Source organism: Propithecus coquereli, unplaced genomic scaffold (assembly GCF_000956105.1).
Source record: "Propithecus coquereli isolate 6110/MARCELLA unplaced genomic scaffold, Pcoq_1.0 Scaffold83, whole genome shotgun sequence".
Classification (NCBI taxonomy): domain Eukaryota; kingdom Metazoa; phylum Chordata; class Mammalia; order Primates; family Indriidae; genus Propithecus; species Propithecus coquereli.
The window spans coordinates 7,493,144-7,515,901 of record NW_012154507.1 but is presented as its reverse complement, the minus strand read 5'-3'; the positions used below and the strand labels follow the sequence as shown (position 1 = coordinate 7,515,901).

Here is a 22,758-nt window from a genome sequence, read left to right as displayed (position 1 = left end):
ACAGAGCTGAGTAAACTACATTGCTCCTTTCACAGACATAAATATTCCTTACAGCTCTGAGCTCAGAAATATCTCATTTACATAAACCAAAACCTCAAATTTAGTATTTTCAGTCTAAATGGTAAATACCTTTACAACAGGGCCTTGACTTTTTAAAATTTGTCTTTATATTCTTAGTGTCCAGCACAGTGACAAGTACCTAAAATGTGTTTAATAAACATTAAGTGACTGAAGGAAGGTAGAGTACACATGTTCATTGGAAGGAAAGAAATATTACAGCCAAACCTAGCAGTCTTTTGTAACTATCTGGTCAGCTGGAGGGGGAAGCCAAGTTCTAGATGCTCTGAATGTAAAAACAGAGCCTCCCCCAAAATGGCAGAAATTCTGATTATACAAAGATATGAGTGGCAGATAAATATCAGAATTTAAAACTTCCTGCAAAGAAAGAGTGGACCTCTAACTCCTTAAGAGTTACAAATCTTAGCAGACACTACAAGCCTAAAAGTTGCAATGCCCCAAATACCACAAAACTGGACATAATCCGAATTACTTTCGCTAAAAATTTTCCAAAAATATAAAAAACATTTTCTGTGGGAATGTATCTCAATTCTGTAATAACACTAACTTAATAAATTAACAGAAATTGCTTTTTTAAATTCACCTCAAAAGACCAAATTTTCTTAGATGTATTTATTTCATAAATAAAGGATATGCCAGAATTGTGGAATATGATAACACAGTGTCTACAAGGCACTTGAGTACTAGGAAAACAAGCACAACATATAAATGGAAAGTAACAGCACCAAAGCAATGAATTAGGACTGGAAAATAATCCTAGCTTTGTTTTTGGCCTAACCTGAAAAAGTAAATCTGTACCTGTTCGTGAAGGATTATTAGAGTCAAAGCTACCTACTGAATAAATTATGCAACCCATACTCAAATACTATTTGCTCCCAGACAGTTCTAATGGATATATACCTGCATCACACTGCCAACAATATAGACCTACCTGATAACTGCACTCACACTACTGTGCGGTCAAAGGGCTAATCACTATGTAAGCATTTCCCCCTTTACTTTTAATTCAAACCAGAGTTCATTATCACTACTCAGCACACTTTTCATTGCTTTCCCAGAATTGGACTGCACATGGAAGGAAGGTCAATTCAATTTAATACTTTAGCACCTGGAACACCAGTGAAATGATAACTGTTTAAGCTGCCTCTAGTCACCTCCACCAAGTTCTTTAAGAAGACATGACTTGGTATTTGCCCCAAGGAAAGCTCCTTACAAGAATTATGAAAATAATGGAAATCTGAAACGCTCAGTGCACGAAGAAAATGTGTTTACCTTTAAAATACACTACTTCTTTTCATTTATAGAAATTTAATGCATGAAGATTTATTTTTTAAGTGCAGTCTTTTAAATTAATCTTTTTCCCCTTTATTACTTTAAAATTTATTCTTGGTTACTTTGCGCAAAAAGCAGAAGGGACTAAGTTTGCATCATTGGCAAAAAGAGCCCCTACCAGCAGGCAGATAGCTAATCTTGTACCCATTTACAGTTTTTAAATTTGTCCTGACCTTGTAAAAGGATTTATTATAAAAATGATAGTATGGTTATCACCTAAATTACACAGAGGAAGACTGACACCATCTACAGGAGAGATGCACCTTAGCAATGCACCCGAACTTGAAAGACTGATTTGTATAACCTGCACCTTTTTTGTTCCTTAAAATGATTCCAAGTTCTAAATTGCACCCAGTGAAGAAAGTGACCAAATTTTATAAGGTAAATCTCTTGTAAATAGGTAAGACATCTTTTTGCAGGAAGCGGAGAGGCGCTTTACATTTACCTCAACAACTGTAAAATGAATACGAATATTATGAGTCACTGACATTTCACACATGTGAAACATCCATGTTACAAAAAAACCATTGCCTCATAAGTGAGTGGACACCCTTGACAAGCAAATTGCCTAGGGGGAACACTCCCAAAGAACTTAATTAAAAGTAATTACCCGGCCTGAAAATGTGCTTTTGTTTCAGAAACTGTCTAAATACCAGCGGGACTTTCTCCGGCCCGAATCCAGCCTGAGGACAACAAATTGGTCAACGGCGGAAGTTGCCTGACGAAATGACCGCAACATGAAATCCAATTTTATGATCATAACAAAACCTTCCTTCCGGGACCAGGCAAAAAAAAACTTGAGAAAACGTCCTTCTGGATGCAACAGGCAATTACGAGCACTCCCGTAGCCAGCCAAACGGCAACAGTTCGGCCCTGGGGACTCGCTACTGGGAGGACGAGCTGCTCCCCGTTAGAATCTCGGGGGGCCGCGGGCCGGGCACCCCGCCCGTCTGCCGCCCGCTCGCCGACGCCGCCCGGCACCTCCCTCGGTCCCCGCGGCCGCCCCGGCCCCAGCACTGACCTTCCGCAGGGCCGAGACCAGCAGTCCCCGCCATTTCGGACTGTTGTCTTCGCTGAAGAACTCGTAAGGCTGCGGCGCCTGCTGCATGGCCCCAGCGGCAGCGCCTCCGCATCGGGGGCGGCCCACGGGCCGAGCCGGGCCGGTGGCCTGACAGGCAGGGCGCGGGCCGCCTCGCCTCGCCGGCGGCCGCCGCCTCCCGCCCGGGCCGAGGCTACGGCCGAGGCGGCTCGGAGGCGGCGCCGGCGGGCGGGCGGGGGCCCCAGAGAAGGCTTCCTCGGCCGGGCGGCCCTCGCCCCGCGCAGCGCCGGGAGAGGAAGCGCGGCGGCCCGCGAGCTCGGACGACCTCCTTTCCCCGCGGCGCTGGCCCGCTGCTCGGGCGGCTCCGCCTCCTTTGTCTAGGTTCGCAGCCCGGCGGGGGTGCCGCTGGCCTGGCCCCCGCCCGACTCCCGCTACGGCCGCGGCGGGCGGTGAGCGGCGGCGGCTGCTCGTCTCCTCATCGCCTCATCCCCGCCCTCCCAGCCGACACCGCCGCCCGGCCCGGCCCGGCCGAGTCACCTCCAGAGGGCCCTGGGGGCCGACCGGGCGTGCGCGTCGGGAGAGCCAGCCCCACTCTGGCGCGCACGGTGCCGGCCACCGCCGCCGCCCCTTCAGCAGCCGAGCTGAGCGCCCCGGGGCCGCCGCCGAGCGCCGGGTCCCAGCAGTGGCGGCTTGGCCCGCCCCCTCGGCCCAGCGCTCATTATCCCGAGTCGCCGGAGAAGTCCTGCACGGAGCATGCGCGCCGCAGAGCGGGCAGAGGCGCCAGCCAGGCGCTGGGGTGCGGGGGCCCGGGGTCAGGGGGGAGAGGAGTCCACCTCTCCCGGGGACTTTGCAGGGGGCCTGTTCCAGAGAGACTCTCCAATTTATGCATATGCTCCCCTCTCTTGACCTTCCTAAGGCAATCCTGACTCCGTGCCACTCTTGGCGCGCCTGAGTCCCAGGACTGCAGTCGTGCGTGGCAGTACAGGGATTTGGAGAGAATACGGGCATTCAGGCTGGACACAGTATTTAACGTATTTGTGCTCTACTTGGCTTCTTTGTTTATATATGCACTCTATGTGTATACAAAGTGTATACTATATGTAGCATATAGTTACTATATAGGAGATAGTAACTGTTTCATAGGGTGGTGGTGTGGGCACCGAAGCATGGAAAGCACACGGTGGTAGGGCCAGAAGAGGCAGAAGACAATGATGTTGATCAAGCTTGAACTTAAAGATCTTTGACTTGCACGAACCCGTGTGTTTACAGAATCATAACGTTTTTGTAAAACTTTCAAAAGATATTTTCTTTATCATGTCTCCAAATTGTGCAGGCTTCGGGTACTGCAAAACCTGGATCCACCCCTGGGATGCACTTACACTCCATTAGCAACCCAGAAAAGATCTACTGACCTTAAGCTTTTCTGAATTAAAGAGGCATAGACTTTGGAAACTACATCATTACCACAGATTTATCCCTCTAAAGATGCTGAGCACATGATTTTTAACAGGCTGTAAAAAAGAGAGTCATTTACTCCCTGACCTCAGCCACCAGCAGTGAGGAAGGGAAAGGAAGAACAGAGTGCAAAAAATAACTCAGTGCTACAATTCAGTTCCAGGATCAGTAGCTAAACAATTATTCTCCCCAAATCATGCACCATTTTGTCATTTTGGCAAAATCAGTAAGGCAAAGTTGGAAAACTTAAGAGATCATTTTTCTAATCCAAGTATCCACTAAGGCAAGAATGTCCTCTAATAAATGGCCACATCCATTCCCATGTACTTGGGATAAAAGGTAGGACAGTAAAACCCTTGTATTTCTCCAATTAATTTTTCAGTCTGTGAGCGCAAAGACTTTGGCTTATATAGAGAGTCCTTATTTTCTCTCCTATTCCCAGACCCCAGCTATAAACTACTAGAATGTCAGACTACTAGGCTGTGCTGTATTTTCTCATAGGAGAGTAAAGTTGTTAGTGAGAAGTTTCATTCTTGGCCAAGGATATTGGAAAGCTTTTCTGGGCCACATCTGGCCTGACAACACATTTTGTTTAGCTAAGGCTGTACTTAAAATTTTTAAATTGTTAACATTTTAAAATCAAGAGGTTTCATATAAAAATCTGTATTTCCATCTTCACTTGACAAAGATCTGGCAACACTGGGCCCTACTGCATTCGGGCAAGGGAATAATCAGCAGACACTGGGTAGTGGCTGCCCTGTTTAGAAAAGTATGCTGTCCCATTTCCAGTTGGCTATACTCTCCACCTGGCACTCTTCACCCTTTTATGTAACCTGCCTAGTCTCTACAGGCATCTGAGTTGTGATCTCTGGGCTAGGCAAACAGAAATTTGATCCACGTGCATGTGGAAAATAATCCAAGAATGACAGTAGTGAAAAGTTTCCCAACCAGACAAATGGGCCATCTAGAAAAAAATGTTGGATCTATATCCTGCACTCTATACTCAGATAAACTCCAGATATGTCAGAGATTTCAATGTAAAATATAAAACGAGAAAATAATTTGTTTATAACCTCAGAGTGCAAAGGACCTTTTCACTATTACACAAAATCTAGAAAATTGATAAATTTGATTTTTAAAAATGTATGGCAAAAAATATCACCTCCAGATAAGCCTAAAGGCAAATGACAAACTGGAAAATATATCTGCAACTCATTTTCGAAGTTACTTTCCCTAACATATAGAAAAGCTCCTACAAATTAATAAGACTAAAACTGAAAAAGGAAAAAATATAAAAGGGAGTTCACAGAAAAAAAGATAAATGTTTCTTAAACATATTGAAGATGCTCAACTTCACTCATTTTTAAAAATGTAAATTTAGTTATACTGAGTTATCACTTTTCCACCTATTAAAATATTAATAGCATAGACCAAAAAGTTTGATTACACACTATGATGGTGAAGATATGAGGAAAGAGGCATTCTAATATATTATTGATGGGAGTATAAATTGTTTCAACTTTTGTCAAGGGCAACTAGATGATATCTATACCAGTTTCAAAGGTACATACCCTTTGACCTAGAAAATTCTAGGAATATTTCCTGTAGGTATACTTGCTCATATGTAGAATTACTTAGAGACAAGGTTATTCTTTGCAGTGTTGTTTGTTATAGCAAAAACAAAACAAAAAACCCTCTAGAAATAAACAATTTAAATAATCATCAGTTGGAATTGGGGACTGGTTCAATAAAAAATAGTAAATCCATACAGTGAAACCTATAAAGTTATTTAAGAATAACCAGGCCTTTGTGAATGTCCTCCAATATATAATGCAAATTGAAAAGAGAAAGATACATAGTATAATATTGTAGAGTGTGGTACCACTTGTATATAAAAAAGGCAGTATTTTATTATGTAAGTATATAGTATTTTATTACATAAGTATTTTATTAAATAAATACAGTTTCTCTGCAAAGCTACAGAGATTTTTGTTGCCACAAAGATCAAAAACTAAGTGGCTGGGTAAGAGAGGGAGACTTTTCACCATGTACCTTTCTATGACTTTTGAATTTTCAGTCATATGAATATGATACTCATTAAAAACATTGATTAATTAAAAAGGGCACCATTTTTTGTTGTGTGTTTGTTCTGAGACAGGATCTCACTCTGTCACCCAGGCTAGAGTGGTGCAGTGGCACAATCATAGCTCACTGCAACCTCAAACTCCTGGGCTGAAGGGATCCTGGCTCAGCCTCCCCAGTAGCTAGGACTACAGGTGCAAACCGCCATACCTGGCTCGTTTTTATTTTTTGTAGAGATGGGGTCTTGATATATTGCCCAGGCTGGTCTTGAACCCCTGGCTTCAAATGATCCTCCCATCTCAGCCTACCAAAGTGCTAGGATTACAGGCATAAGCCACTGTGGGCAGCCTAAAAGATATTTTTTTAAAGGAAAAATTTCCAGCCTGATTATAAACATTTGCTTCAAGTGTTAAAAAATGAAAATATTAAACACACTGATACTATAAGAAGGAGGCCTATGTATATATAACAAAAAGCTTAATCATAAATTTGAACTGAAATTAACATGCTAATTATCATAATAATTTGATAGTAATTTTGCTTGTTGCTTTTGAATTTAGAAAGGCTTTTGGGAGATAATTTTAATAACCCAAGCACATTTTAAGTCTTAAAAGGCAGTTAAAACTTTACCACTAATATTCTCCCACTGAAAAACATTTTCAAGAAGGACTTACTCAACATTTCTCCCATTTACTCTCTCATACTTCCTCAATTTATTTAAAGCTACAAGTGCTGCCAATCAGTAGCAAACCAAAGCAATGCCACAGCTAACTCTAGTCCTCTTACGGTCCACCTGCCTGAAAGAAGTTAGAGAAGGCACTCAGACAGACATCCTTTTATGGGTGGCTCATAACCAGAAGCCCAACCCCCTGCAAGAGACAGCATACCAAAAATGTCATCCCAAGAGAAACTATAATTTTGTATGAAATTCCAAAAGATTGATTTATTGTGCCCCCCACTAAAAAAAAAAAAAAAACACTGTGTGTTTATGTGCTACATATGTATGTTTATATGCTACATACAGTCTGCTATTGAACAGACATAATATTTCCTGGTGCTCTGGGGTATGAAGATGACACTGAGGTCATCCAGATACTGCCACCACTACCTGATGGAAAATGGTTTTTTGTGAGGAAGTAGCTGTTCCAGACACCAACTCTTACAATAAAGGTGAAAGGAAAAGGCATCATTCAAGTTCTTGTTATTTATGGAATAGCAATAAAATCCTTCCATGTTCTGACAGTTATAAAGTTCTGTCAACAACGAATGTATTTATAATCTTTTCAGTGCAGCTCCCAGCCAGGGGTGTGTTTGTCTGCAATCATCTGTGTGTATTGATCCTGATCACAGAATAGGGAACTTGGTAAGGAGAAAAGAAATAAGACAGATACGGACCTGTTTGCCCCAAAGTGTTAACAATTATAGTAATTTGCCTAAGGTGTTTATTATTTGTGCCTAATTACTAGGTGTGATGGATATAGTATATAGCAGGCAACATACATTCTACCCTCCTACTAACTCAGAGATTGGAAAGCTAAAAGCCATATTTCCTAGATTCCCTTGCAGCCAGGGTTCTGAATATGATTTAGGTTGGGCCTATCAATTACACAGGATTGAGATCTAGAAGGTAGAAGTGTTAGAAGCTGCAATTCTGATATTTCTGCTGGCAAGCATCATTCAGTCATTAGTTTTGTGCAGCAGCAGCAATGGCTAGACTCACTGTGTGGCAGTTCCCTGTTTGTGGAACATAGTTGTTTTGAAACTGCTCTCTTGGTGGCTTGGTTCTGTGGTGTGGCTTGGAACTTGTTCCTGAAAGCTCAACCTAGAGGCTACTACATCAGCCTTCTAATGATTTTGTATGCCTTAGGATAAATTTATTCTTTTTTAACTAGCTAGAAGGGATTCTATTCTCTGCAACTGAACCCAAAATAGTATACCAAACAACACAAACCTCCTCCCTCAGGAGTAGGAAATGTGGCATATGCTCATTTATACCACTAAACCACAACAGAGTGTTTTTATGATTACAATACTATAATCTATTCACTGATAATCAAACTTTAGTTTTTTGATGAAATCCACATTTACTTTCTACTTAGGAAAAAATAGTGTGATCCTTTGGTGTGATCCATTGACGTGATCCTCTTAAAAACTCCTGATGCTACTCCTGGAAGCTATTTATTTATTTATTTATTTATTTTTTTGAGACAGAGTCTCACTCTTTTGCCCGGGCTAGAGTGCCATGGCGTCAGCCTAGCTCACAGCAACCTCAAACTCCTGGGCTCAAGCGATACTCCTGCCTCAGCCTCCCAAGTAGCTGGGACTACAGGCATGCGCCACCATGCCCGGCTAATTTCTCTATATATTTTTTAGTTGTCCAATTAATTTCTTTCTATTTTTAGTAGAGACGGGGTCTCGCTCTTGCTCAGGCTGGTTTCGAACTCCTAAGCTCAAACAATCCGCCTGCCTCCGCCTCCCAGAGAGCTAGGATTACAGGCGTGAGCCACTGCGCCCAGCCTGGAAGCTATTTAAATAGCCTAGAATAACCTTTCAGATTCCCTTCAAGCCTGTGGTTCTTACCTAGCATATCCATTCTTAGAATAAATGCCATCACTATATGCTCTTTCTATAGGAAAGTATTATCCTCTCAATTGGAAATGCTGGTAGAACCTTGAAATCCTTAAATCATGTCAACTTTTCTAAAATAACATTAAATACTAGGCTTTTTCTTTCCTTAATTCCAGAAAACTTACCAAGTAATTTTGGAGAGAAGTCTAAATTAAAATTGTGTTCAGGCTGGGCACAGTGGCTCATACCTGTAATCCTAGCACTCTGGGAGGCCAAGGCAGGTAGATTGCTTGAGCTCAGGAGTTCAAGACCAGGCTGAGCAAGAGCGAGACCCCATCTCTACTAAAAATAGAAAAATTAGCTAGGCATCATGGCTTGTGCCTGTAGTCCCAGCTACTCACGAAGCTGAGGCAGGAGGATCACTTGAGCGTAGGAGGTTGCAGTGAGCTACAATGACTTCACTGTACTCTACCCGTGGCCACAGAGCAAGACTCTGACTAAAGAAAAATTAAAGAAAGAATAAAAGTATGTTAAAAAATTCATTAAAAGTACTGTAATGTAAAAATTCATCACAGGAGTGGTGGTTCACTCCTATAATCTCAGCACTTTGGGAGGCTGAGGCAGGAGGATTGCTGGAGACCAGGAATTCAAGATCGGCCTGGGCAACATAGTGAGAACTTGTGCCTACCATTAAAAAAAAAAAAAATCACTACCAACCACGAAATTTTAACAAAGTAAAAGCAAAAAGCATCTTTATATCCCCCAATTCCAAAGCACAAAGTTGGACAAGCTTTTCCGTTTGACCTGGAATCAACATGCTTGGTTCTGAATGTTCAGAAGAATCCACACAATCAGAACTTTGTACATGTCCCAGCTGGATTGATTGATCAAGAATCTAAGAAAAAGATAGGTAATCAAAGGTTAAAGATCTAAGCATCTTGGGAAAAAGCAATTGGTGTGTGGCCAGTGTGGTTTGGAAAGCCTGCCCCAATCCTACTCAGAAATCCAAAACTGCCCTAGTTCATAAACTGATATCCCCATAGGACACCTCTTATATTCCCAGTGAACAAATTTAAGTAAATTAAATCTGAAAGGCATAAAAGAAACCACCACTACTGTAGCCCTTTCGTTCTACTCCATCACTCTTTCAGAACAACAAAGTTGAAAGAGTTTATTCTTAAGATACAATTTTAAGCAGAACTTGGGTGAAAGTCAAGGTTCTCTAGTGAGAGAAGTCCCTCTGTTAACACTGTCCCTCAGGTCTTTCCCTAAATTCAAAGTTGGGCTCCCTGGGCAACCCAAGGCATACCATCACACACCTCTCTTGCCACATCTAAAAGGTAAAATTTCTCATTTTATCCAAAGAACAAAAGAAATAAGGTAACTCTGATGTGAGACCCTTCCCTTAGCAGAAAATAATAGCACTTAACAAAAAGAACACAATCATTTCTAGGATTTGAGGCTAGAAAAGTAGAGTTGGTTGGTGTCAACATTGTTCTTCCTTTTAGGGGTTTGGGATTGTATTTTCATTCTTAAGCTCTTTAATGGGTATGAACTATTTGAAAACATCTCTAAGCGTCTTTTGCTCTTCCAACCACTTCACCCTGTCCTTGCACCCACCCTTCCACCTTAAATTCTGATGAAGAATTTCAAAAACTCCCTATGTGTATCAGAAAAATTTAGTAACTGGCTTCACAATTGCTCCTCAAAATGTTTACAAGAAAATCTTTAGATAATAAATAGTGTATGCTCAGAAAGATGAGGAAACATGGACCAAGAAGTCTAGACACAGATCAAGGGCCCAGGAGGGCAGAGCCAGCCCTTAAGCAATAGAGACATCATGTCTCCCATGTTCACAGGGATAGCTCACAGGCACAGCCATCAGGGTTGGACAGCCTCCAAAATCAGGCCCGACAAACTCCCATATGCCAGGGCCTGGCAGCATACACCACTCTCACCACCATCCTTTGAAGAAAGTTCTAAGAGTTAAGGTTCTCCCACAGGCTAGTAGGCAGATTTCCAAATGGCCTCAGGGGAAGTGGAACTCTGCCAACAGTAAAGGCAACTCCCCAAACAGTGCAAACTCTGAGAGGATCAAGGGAAAGACTTTGATATACGTATGTATGGGTGGATAAAAGTGTTAAGTTCTATAACATGAAACACCAAAAACGTAAATGCTCCACTTTTTACTTAAAATATAAACTACTCTACCTCATTGTTATATTATGCACAAATACAGAAATGTTTTGATTTTTTTTAAGATTGGCTGTGATCTAAAGAAAACAGTTTATGTTTTACACACAGAAAATTTATTTGAGTAAAAGTTTTTACAGAACTAAAAAATATGTTCTCCACAACATCAAAGCTCATTAAAATGTTTTAATATTAATATACATTTTCTTCTCTCAAAAATACACAAAGCCTTTAAATATTATATCGGTATTAAACAACAAAATCCTATGGACATAAATATAAAATGTTTTACAACCTACATATTCAGAACACTTTCAACAAATTTTTCACTTGTATTTTTGGGGGGTATAGCACAGACTTGAATGGAATGAAGGTTACTTCGATTAGGACAGTTATTTTTAAAATTTCAGTTTTTCACAGCTTAGTATGTATGTAATCTTCCTGTTGATGAAATAGAGAATTATAAAACTTTCCATCTCTTAGTAGTCTTGTAATGGAACAGAAAAATATCCAGTGTATTGCATTTCTTCCAGGAATTAGCCGTTATGAAGAACCATTAGGCTTGTTTCTTCTGTGAATGATTTCTGAATGCTTTCAATACAATCATCCCAAGTGTTGAATAACTGCCTATTCTATTTACCTAGGATGTGTACTTCTTGGACATGAGCTGATGATATGTAGACCTTCAAATTAATAGATGAGGTAGCTCAATCAATGTAATCACCAACACTTGAAATGAAAGGAAAAGGAAGAAAACAAAAGTTTTTTCCCATCAAGAAAATCGCACATCTTTGTGTGATTACTCATCACACAGCTTTGGAAAGATAATAGGAAAAAAAATATGAAGAGTAGAAGATGAATACTGAGAGAGCACATGAGAAAGATAGATGAAAATGCCTCATCTAAATGTGGTTCTGTAACCGAAGCTCCCCAGTCAGGTCACCACAATTTCATTCACATTTCTATTTTCCAACTTTCTAAATTATAAGAATCAATTCAACAGATACCACATACATATATACAGTATACACTATGGCACTGGGAACCAACTTAAAATTTTTATGAATTACAGATAAATGTAAGGCACTTTCGCGGTTTATAAAAGTGAATGCCTCAAAGTTAGATATTTACCAAAAATGGAGAAATATTCATATAAAAACTTATAGGAACCCTGAAAAACCAAGTAGGTATGAATCATTAGTGGTCTTGGCCAACATTTTGAGAATCTTAGTGTGACTACAGAACAGTGATACGATAGATAAATAACTTTTTAAAATTATAGACTTCTATATATCCGTGTCAGGATTCTAAAACTGCTCTCATAAAAACCTATCAGTTCTAAGTTCTTCTAGTTTCTCAACCACCGAAGACTAAAGAGTAGGCAACAACCATTTATAGTATACTGCTGTCTAGATTTAGTGATTCACCATACCACATCAGTTATAAGGAGACTGAGAATAATAGAGGCTTTGAGTTTGTTTTACAAAGTTAATTCTTACAAATATTATAGCTAAGATACAATCTTATTCAAACTACTTAAAAATGTGAAATTTCATGTGTTTTCTTGAAATCAAGAATTTTTAATTTCCAAATACAAATATTGTTGCTCTAAATAACATGAGCTTTTCCATGAATCTGCAAAATTAAAAGAACAAAACTTATACTACATTTTCTTATCTAGGAGAAACAAAAAGTTTAGATATTATAAAGCCAAAAGCTGATTTAAGGGAATAACCAATATTTTATGCCATCTTTCCCCAAATTCTGAAAAAGTCAAATGTTCTCTGGATCATGGTTGGTAAAGACAGGTCATTAACAAAGTGAGGGAGTCAGGACAGATACAACTGTATCTTGCCTCTTTATTCACACACACACAAGAGTATGGACTTTAATTTTTAAAAAATTATCACCTCTATGTTACATCATTTTAATAATTCAGTGATTATCTTTGACCTAAAAATGAGATTTTTTAAAAACTATTTTCTTAAAGAACGCAATTAGTACATTCTTGTTGCTGACATGAAGATTACAATGCATACCTAGCTCCTTTCATTATTTACAATTCAAATCTTTGTTGTACTTCATCCACAATCATTTCAGAAATTGCAATGGAAGAAGTGGCAGCAGGGGAAGGCGCATTTCTCACATGAAGAATGCGATTTCCGATATCCCCAACTCCTCCATCAAATACAAAATCTTCTACCAGATTTCCATCTCTGTCCAGAGCTTGGGCTCTTACTCCCGCTGGACCTCTGCAAAAGCAAGAGTGAGAGTCAACTGACCCAAAGACATAGGACACTTTACAAGTCAGTGGTTTTCAAAGTATTCTTAAAGCAAGGAAATCTTTATTATTCTAAATGTACGAGTATGTGGAAACACAATAGGTTTGTGTTTCGCCAGACTTTCAGTTGTAGCCTGTCAAGCCTATATCATTAGCCTAGAACAGAATGTTTATTACATAACACTATAACAAATGCTTATCAAATAAATACACAAATAGGTAAGTTATTTATAAATATCTGTTCTTTCCAAAAGTAAATAAATCCACACTTAATTAGAACAGATGCTTTTTAAAATTTATATTAATAGAATGAATTCATTATAAAAATCAATCAATGACAACAAAAGCCTTTTCTGATTAATACAAAACAACGAAAGCAGGGGTTATACATTTCAATTGCATTCCTATATCTATTTATTTTTATATTTTGCTTTGATCATACACTGTTAAAATCTATGGAGAAAAATATTTGCAAATGGTCACAAGCTCTTGTTTTGTAGTTTGTTTTTATTTTAAAATAGTTTATCCTTCAATATCAGGATCACCTTCAATTAATTAAAGTGAGAGATGATAGGAAAAGTATAAAAACGATAAATTTTGCAGCATGTTACTATAATAAATCTTTATTATTTAAAGTTCTGTTTTATAACATTTGAGTTCACATATTAGATTTCTGGGTTTTTTTTGTTGTTTTTTTTTTTTTTTGAGACAGAGTCTCACTCTTTTGCCTGGGCTAGAGTGAGTGCCGTGGCGTCAGCCTAGTTCACAGCAACCTCAAACTCCTGGGCTCAAGTGATCCTCCTGCCTCAGCCTCCCAAGTAGCTGGGACTACAGGCATGCGCCACCATGCCCGGCTAATTTTTTCTATATATTTTTAGTTGTCCAATTAATTTCTTTCTAATTTTAGTAGAGACGGGGTCTCGCTCTTGCTCAGGCTGGTTTCGAACTCCTGAGCTCAAACAATCCGCCTGCCTCGGCCTCCCAGAGAGCTAGGATTACAGGCGTGAGCCACCGCGCCCGGCCCTGGGTTTTTTTTAATAGTTAAAATTTACAGATGAAAGTTGAATCAAATGCTTTTGGAATCCAAAGCATCTCTTTGAAACTGTTCAAAGAGGCCTAGTGTGAAAAAGTCTATCTTATATATAACACCAAGACTCAAGAAATCAGGCAACAATATTAAACATTTTTTATTGATTCTGGGACAACTCAGATAAGTACTTGCAGAAGATACAAAGAACAATATAAGCGTACTGCCCTCTAAGACCTTAGCCTGGCTAAGAGAGATAATAATAATAGTAACTCTTATTTACCAAGTACTTACTCTGTGCTAACAATTATCTCACCTAATCCTCAGGACAACTGATGCAGTTAATATTTAACAGCAAAAAAAAAAAAAAGAGAGATTAAGTAACTTGCCTGAAGAATCATACAGCCATATTGTTCATTTATAGAGAGGTAAATAAGAATTACAAAAACAAGTGTGAAAGGTTGTATGATAAAGGTTAGTAATCTTCCCTATAGAATCCTTCAGGGAATCTGCACAGGAGATTTTTGAGCTGTAAGAATTTCCAAATAAGAATCAGATATATCACTTAGGATACAAAAAGACAGAACAAACAGGACTGAAGTCTAAAATTTCTTAGGGTAAGGATATATCAGTTTATCAGCCAGTGTGTGGTCCATTTTGTGCATTCTTTATTTATAGCTTATCTCAACTCATCAAAGCAGCATTTCTCCCCTCTTTTGTTAGAAAATGCTGATGTTGCTATTAAGAATGTCTCTAGGTTTGAGCTTTCCTGTCCCTCTCTTTGTATCTGGCAGAAAACCAACATGCTGGGGATACACAGTGGCATGAGCAGCCACTGATGTCAAGTGTTCAATGTAAAACTTGCCACTGTACTGAGGTTCAGTCAGCACATTCCCCGGGCTCCTTCTAAGCACATAGAAATTAATACTGATTAACCATAGTTAAAAATGTCTACACTTATTTCTCTTACAAACACAAATTATGTTCTCAATGCCCCCTATACTCTTGCCCAAGTGTTCAAAACCCTATAATCCAAACTAAAAAAAACCTCATAAAATGTTTTTCTTAGGATCTCACTTTAGTTCAAACCAAAGTGGTTAGTAACATAAAATGTTTAAACTACCAAATTTTTCATATTTCCTTTTCACCACTTAAGGGAACTTCAGGGTTTTTCTTCTCAGGACTAGACACAGGCTTTCCCCTCAGAACACTTCAACTCAAGGTAAGAATTATCATTTGAAATCTCATGCACGCCTGTAGTCCCAGCTACTCGCGAGGCTTAGGCAGCAGGATCCCTTGAGCCCAGGAGTTTAAACTTATAGGGAGCTATGAGCATGCCACTGCACTCCAGCCTGGATGACCAAGCAAGACTCCGTCTCTTACAAAAAAAAAAAAAAAATTGAAATCTCAGTTAAGACAAACCATTAACTATCTTGAGGGCGAAGACAGTGTCAAACCCCTACCGCACCCCCATGTCTAGATTTGTGTCTTCCACACAGTAGATATTCAGTAAGGCTAGAAACTTTTAGCTTTAACTTTTAAATTCTTTTTTTTTTTTTTAAGAGACAGGGTCTCACTCTGTTACCCAGGCTGGCTTCGGACTCCTCAGCTTAAGTGATCCTCCCACCTCATCCTCCTGAGGAGCTGGGACTATAGGTGCTTGCCATCACATCCGGCTAACTTCTAATTCTTTTAACTTTTAATTGTATTTTAACAATGGAAAGAACAATTGACTCAGCAAATTAATAGCTGCAAATTCAGCTACATTTAATTTAGTATAATATATAGAGATCTGTAGCCATATATTTTGCTACATTTGTAGCTAAATTTAATGGAAATTTACAGCCTAGATGCTTATGTATGTGCAGAAACAAGAACAGGTCAATGTGTAACTAATTACATTGATTCATATCTGAGAAGTCCTGTATTGCATTATTATCATATGGCAGGCATTACACCATGGGCTAGGAAAACAGCTATGAAAAGTTACAACTAACATTTTTGGCCGGTCCTAAATAGGACAATCTAGTATTTATAAAACTACTGCTAATCTAAAAATACAAGTCCACATGAGCACATTTAAATTGGAAGTGGTGGTATGGAGAAAGTGAATAATTCCAAGTTAATTCCAAACACCAAAAAGGGGTATTCTTTTTAAACTTTTAATTATTATGGATACACAACAGTTGTATATAAGAGAGGGATATTTTTGTTACTAATCTTCAACTTAACTGGATTATGACAAGAGAATATGGTTTTTCTACAGCCAATTTTTGAATTTTATTGAGAACCTGGTTTAGGGCTTAGGACATTTTGAGCTTTTGTAAATATTCTGTGAGGGCTTAAATAACACCAGTATTCTGTAACAGCGGTGGAGGGATTTGACCTACAGTGTTTTAATTGTGTTGTTCAAATCTTCTAACATTTTATCTGCTTAATCCATCTTTTATTGATAGACATATCTTAAAATCATCCACCACAATTGAGGATTGTTTATTTCTGCTTGAAATTATATCCTATGGGAAGGGCTGGGTTGAGGGTGTGTCCCTCCACAGAGGTTTTACATTTGCTTCTATTACTACCCTAAGAGCACTTTCATTTACTTGTTCAATGGAAAATTTTAAACATGTAAAAAAGCAAAAAGAACAGTATAATGAACTCCCATGTATATATTCCCCAGTTTCAACAATTATCCATACACAGCCAATCTTACTTCATCCATATATCCCCACCCAACATCCACCTCTCTCCATTAGATTATTTTATTTTTTTAAGAGATAAAGTCTCACTATGTTGCCAAGGCTGGATTCGAACTCCTGGGCTCAATTGATCTTCCTATCTCAGCCTTTGAAGTAGCTAGGACTACAGGCATGCACCACTGTGCCCCACTGGATTATTTTAAAGCAGACTCCAGATGGCATACCATTTCACTTCAATGTGTATTTATTTTAAAAGGATTCTTTAATAATAATAATAATAGTAAACTAATGATTGCTTAGTATCAACAATATTCAGTCCATGGTCAAATTGCCCTGATTTTCACTCTGTCTCTATTAGAATTTACTTAGAGTAGGAAAAGAAGGAAAGGGATGAGGTAGGGAGCAAGGGGAGAGAGAGAAAGCGAAAGAAGCGGCTGGTTTGAAGCAAGATTTGAACAAGTCTCGGTCCACCTTTTAAGTTAATTTCTCAGTTTATGGTTCCTAAACCAAACTGGTAGTATCAAGTCAAACTCTAAGCACTTGTGAAAGAGTCTAGATTTTTAGGAAGATTCCTCCCATTCCCCACCCTCAAGACCATGTCAGACAAAATTCCTTAACACTTTCTGGTGCTACAGGGAATATTTTTTCTAGACTTCCTTTTCACAGAAGGTATAGCCTTTTAAGAGTCCCTGGCTGTATGCTTGGGTCTTGGTTCCAACTTTGTATAGACCCAAGGCCTCTTTTCCAGCACTTGAGTGGCAATTAAAAACAAGTCTCTAATATTCTATATCTTGTTTTGTGTGATGGAGACAAGTTTATACAATTGTCAAAATTTATTGAGCACTTAAGGTCTGCATATTTGATTGTATGCGAGTCACACATCAATTACAAATATAACTTGGGCCCCTCCGTTATTAAAATCAGTAAATCATCTCCACCTCTACAGGTCAGCATCAGCACCATTTCCTCTCAGCACATGAGTTTTCAATTTGCTCTTTGTTTTTTGCTCCTGAGATGCCCTTTACGTTCCTTCAGTCTCAGCTATATGTATTTCAAGGATGTTTATATTTCTCCAGACTGTTAATATATATACTTTTTTATTTCAGGGTACTATGAGGGTACAAACATTATGGTTACATTTTATGTCTTTGCCTCACCCAAGCGGGGGTTAGAGGCATGCCCTTCCCCTCTACAGTGCTCCCCATGTCCTTTAGTTGTGGTTTACCTCCCCACCTCCATCCTCCTAATCCTTGGAGAATATTACTGCCATGTGAGTACCCTAGTGTTCACCAGTTAGTACCATTTGATGGCGAGCACAAGTGGAGTCCATTCTTCCGATCTTGTGATACTTCACTTCGGATAATGGGCTCAAGTTCAATCCAGGAAAATATAAGAGGTGCTAGATCACTGTCGTTTCTTATGATTGAGTAATATTCCATTGTATACATATACCAAATTTTAATAATCCACTCATGAATTGACAGGCACTTGGGTTGTTTCCACATTCTTGCAATAGTGAATTGTGCTGCCATAAACATTTGGGTGCAGATGTCTCTATTATAGCATATCTTTTGCTCTTTTGGGTAGATGCCTAGTGGTGCTATTGCTGGATCGAATGGTATTTCTATTTTTAGCTCTTTGAGGTATCTCCAAATTCTTTTCCACAGAGGTTGCACTAATTTGCAGTCCCACCAGCAGTGTAAGAGTGTTCCTGTTTCTCCACATCCTTGCCAGAATTTGTTGTTTTAGGATTTTTTTGATAGAGGCCAATCTCACTGGGGTTAGGTGATATTTCATTGTGGTTTTGATCTGCATTTCTCTAATGATTAGAGATGTTGAGCATTTTTTTGTATGTTTGCTGGCCATTATTCTGTCTTCTTTTGAAAAGTTTCTGTTCATTTCCTTTGCCCATTTGTTGATGGGGTTGTTTGATTTTTTCTTGTTGATTTTTTAAGTTATACATAGATTCTTGTTATCAGCCCTTCATTGGATGTGTAGAGAGCAAATATTTTCTCCTATTCTGTAGGCTGTCTATTCGCTCTAATGATAGTTTTCTTGGCCATGCAAATATCTAGGAATATATTTAACGAAAGATGTGAGAGACATATACAGGGAGAACTACGAAACGCTAAGAAAAGAAATTGTAGAAGATGGAAACAGATGGAAAAATCTACCTTGCTCATGGATTGGTAGAATCAATATCATTAAAATGTCCATACTACCTAAAGTGATCTATAGATTTAATGCAATCCCTATCTAAGTCCATCATTCTTTACAGATCTAGAAAAAATAATTCTATGCTTTGTATGGAACCAGAAAAGATCTCTTATAGCCAAAGCAATCTTAAGTAAAAAGAACAAACTGGGAGATATCAGTTTACCAGACTTCAAGGTGTAGTACAAGGCTACAATAACTAAAAGAGCTTGGTACTGGCACAAGAACAGAGACATAGACCTCTGGAACAGGACTGAGAATCCAGAGATGAAACCATCCACATATGGTAATCTAATCTTTTGACAAAGCAGACAAAAATATACACTGGGGAAAAGAATCTCTTTTCAATAAATGGTACTGGGAAAACTGGATAGCTACATGTAGAAGAATGAAACTGGATTCCCACCTCTCACCTCTCACAAAAATCAATTCAAGACGGATAACAGACTTAAACCTAAGGCATGATAAGAATTCTAAAAGAAGATGTTGGGAAGACCCTTTCAGACATCGACCTAGGCAAGGAATTCTTGAAGAAGACCCCCAAAGCAATCACCGCAACAATGAAAATGAATAAATGGGATCTGATCAGACTGTTAATATTTTGTAGTGTGAGGGTTACCAAATTCTCTAGACTAGTTGTTCTCAAACAAGAGAGATTTTGTCCCCTGGAGGACATTTAACAATGTCTGGAGACATTTTGGGTTGTCACAACTAGGAGAATGGGTAGCAGCCAGGGATGATGTTAAATATCCTGCAATAAACTGGAGAGTCCCCCAAAACAAAGAATTACTTGGGCCCAAAATATAAATAGCACCAAGGCTGAGAAACTCTAACATAGATCCTCCTAAGCCATTACAACTTTATTGGAGAAATGTTTTGCTTTTGCCTTTGCATTTCACAATGACATAGCCTAGTTATCACTAGTTATGAAAACATCTTGCCCGAAAGTTTACTCTAGAATTCCCCATAGAAGATATTTTCCAAAATGAAGTATGGGAAAAAGGGAGGATTGTGACCTCCATGTCTTCATTTTTTACATCCTTACATGCAAACAGATACAAACTGCAGTTAGATTAACACGTCAAAATTAATCACAGAATAAATTAAAGGAGTGTAGAGCTAAAATTAAAAGCCTCAGAGACCACCATTTAACAGTGAGAAGTTTGTATACTAATGCATACATTTGACAGATTATAACTTTACATTCCAATATAATGTTCACCAGCAAATTATTGCCTAAAATGCTCTGGCTAAGCAATGAGAAGTCAGGCTAGATGCTCTTTAGTGATTAATGAAACTTAAGGACACCACCCTGCGCAACACACCCCACCAAAAAGATTGCCTCAATTATCTTTTACTATTTAGAACTGCTTGATATGTTTCTGCTGCAATACTAATAATATGGTTTTAATACACTGGTTGCAAGGCAAACGAGACAAGACAGGACTTGGGCTTCAAGCTGTGAAAAAGTCTATTGATTTTATTATTACTGAATATTAATATTTCAGGCATATAACAAAATATAGAGAATAACATACTGATCACTCATTTTCTTACCAACCAGCTTAAGAAATAAAGCATTACCCATAAGATAGAAGCCCCTGTGGAACTCTCATGATCCTGTTCCCTTCCCTCCTCAGAGGTAACCACTCTCCTGAATTAGGTGTTTATCATTCCCATGCTTGTTTTTATTTTCACATTACATGTACAATCCATAAACAATATTTGGTACTATTATGGTTATTTTTAAACTTATATAAATGGTGTCAAACATATCTTCTGTATCTTCCTTTCTGTTATCAATAATTTCCTGCGTTTAATAGCTACAGGAATAAAGAGAAGGAACAAATGGAACTGCTGAATGTATTCAGGTTCTCTGTCTCTACAGAGAAAAATCATCTGTGATTAGGTTGAATTTGTCCCCAAATGCACCTGCCTATCGTGCCATGCCATTTTCTGCTATATGCCAATGAAACTGGTAACTGAAATTCACACCCTTATACCCAAAGAGGGTGGTTACTAATACCCAAAAGCCTGAAGTCCAGTTCTACCACATGAAATCCAGTTGTCTAAAAGTTTTTCTTAGGCTTCTGTGAAAGGGTGCTAATGGAATACAGGCAGTGAATTCATTGCAACTGTTTCTACACAGATTCACTATGCCCACCCTAGTGTGTTTCCCAAGGAATATTAATAGCAGTAATAGAGACCAGATTTGACCGATCTATTTTCAGATATACAACATCACAAGTCTGCTAAAGTAGACCACTGAAAACATAAAAGCCTTATAAGTGAATGAAAGAAAATAATGTCTAGATATTTTTATCCCTTTTATTTCGGAAGGTGAATAAAGTGGTGAAGGAGATAACAGTAAACGCATTCGCTGGCTTTTAATAGTTCTTCTAAGGATTCAAAGAGGCTGGTCTTAGAATGATACATTAGAGTCAGATTTAAACCAGGACACTCCCCTAAGGGAGACAGCTGACATTATTGCTCTCTTCCCAGATACACAGTCAAGCCTGCTGACATTTCACACCAGGTTAGTCCAGCAGCTGTCACAGAGAAGGCAGACATTTAGTGCTCTGAGGATTCATGGGAGGATAGATTGTAAATGCAGGGTGCATACCTTAAAGTATACTACCAATTAGTCCTAACAAATGGCTTGTTCATGGAAAAAGGTGAATACTAAAAAAGAGGAAAAAAAAATAAGCTTGAGTAGTTTTTAGGATAATCTACAGATCAAGTCCAGGAAATCTTTTATCTCCAAGAAAAAAAGATGTAAGTTTACCCTTATATAGCCCCATACCCTGGAGCAAGGACTTAGATTGATTGTTACCACAGTTTCCTACCTCTATCCTGCAAGTAGAGTCCCTGAGTGGAGGAAGGCCTGAGAAAGAACAAAAGACATAGAGAGGAAGCAAGGAAAGATGCCACATCTAGGAGTGTATTTCTGAAAAGTTTTAAGAATCAATCAAAATATAATGTTTTAATGTGTTTATTCCCTAATTAGTTAACACAGTGATCAATGATCTTATACAGAATTAAAGCTAAAATCACAAAAGTGGTGAGGGACATTTTGAAAAATTCAGGCAAAATGTTTTTATCATGAATGACAGCTAGACACAAAGGTTACAATTGGCATCACAATAAAGCTGCAATGGTTATTTCAGTTTAGAGCCGCAAGGTGGTCTAGATAATTACAAATGGGCCAGCACTAAGGGCCATGATATAGCAAGGGTCTTCTTTTGGGAAAAAGAGAGCAAACAAAGATTTAGGGGACACGCTGATTGACTATGAAAGTGTGCTTACTAATCACCAAGTCAGACTCACCGCTCAAGTTCACCTAGGTCAGGACTGTATTTACAATCCTTATCACTTTTCCTTACCTAAGTATATCACTGATAGTGATTTCAGGGATGAACTTTTGAAGGTACTTCACTGTTGCACCAAGAAAACAGGCTTTATACATTTCATTAACTCCATAGGAGAAATTCTGGGACACCAGTTTAATTAAGCCACTGAAAACAGAGACAAAAATCTTTATCAGAGAAAGGAATTCTTTATTACTAAAACATCTTTACAACTATTGGATTTTTTTTTTGGCGGCATCAGAGAAATATAGGCAAAGTCAGAAAAAGTACACATTAAAAGCAAATCAACTTTTGACAAATATCAGAAGCAAATGTCATCAACTCAAGAGGTAAACATCTTCCAAACTCAAATTCCCAAGGAGTGCTTGTTTCAAACTGGGATTCTATAAACCCTGCCAACATGAAGATTTTCTAATGCAAAT

General features: G+C 38.7%; 2 protein-coding genes across 2 annotated transcripts in view; both read right to left on the bottom strand.

The window, feature by feature from the left end:
• The window catches only part of SOS2 (son of sevenless homolog 2 (Drosophila)), a 124,022-nt gene extending 121,479 nt beyond the window's left edge, over positions 1–2,543 (bottom strand). Inside the window, exon 1 of the mRNA XM_012663749.1 lies at positions 2,432–2,543. Coding sequence (XP_012519203.1) covers positions 2,432–2,518 — 87 coding nt within the window. The 5' untranslated portion in view covers positions 2,519–2,543. The remainder of the gene's footprint in view (positions 1–2,431) is intronic.
• Positions 2,544–12,732: 10,189 nt separating this feature from the next.
• L2HGDH (L-2-hydroxyglutarate dehydrogenase) overlaps positions 12,733–22,758 on the bottom strand; it is a 43,288-nt gene continuing 33,262 nt past the window's right edge. Inside the window, exons 9-10 of the mRNA XM_012663769.1 lie at positions 22,352–22,483; positions 12,733–12,999 (exon numbers count right to left, since the gene is read on the bottom strand). Coding sequence (XP_012519223.1) covers positions 12,804–12,999; positions 22,352–22,483 — 328 coding nt within the window. The 3' untranslated portion in view covers positions 12,733–12,803. The remainder of the gene's footprint in view (positions 13,000–22,351; positions 22,484–22,758) is intronic.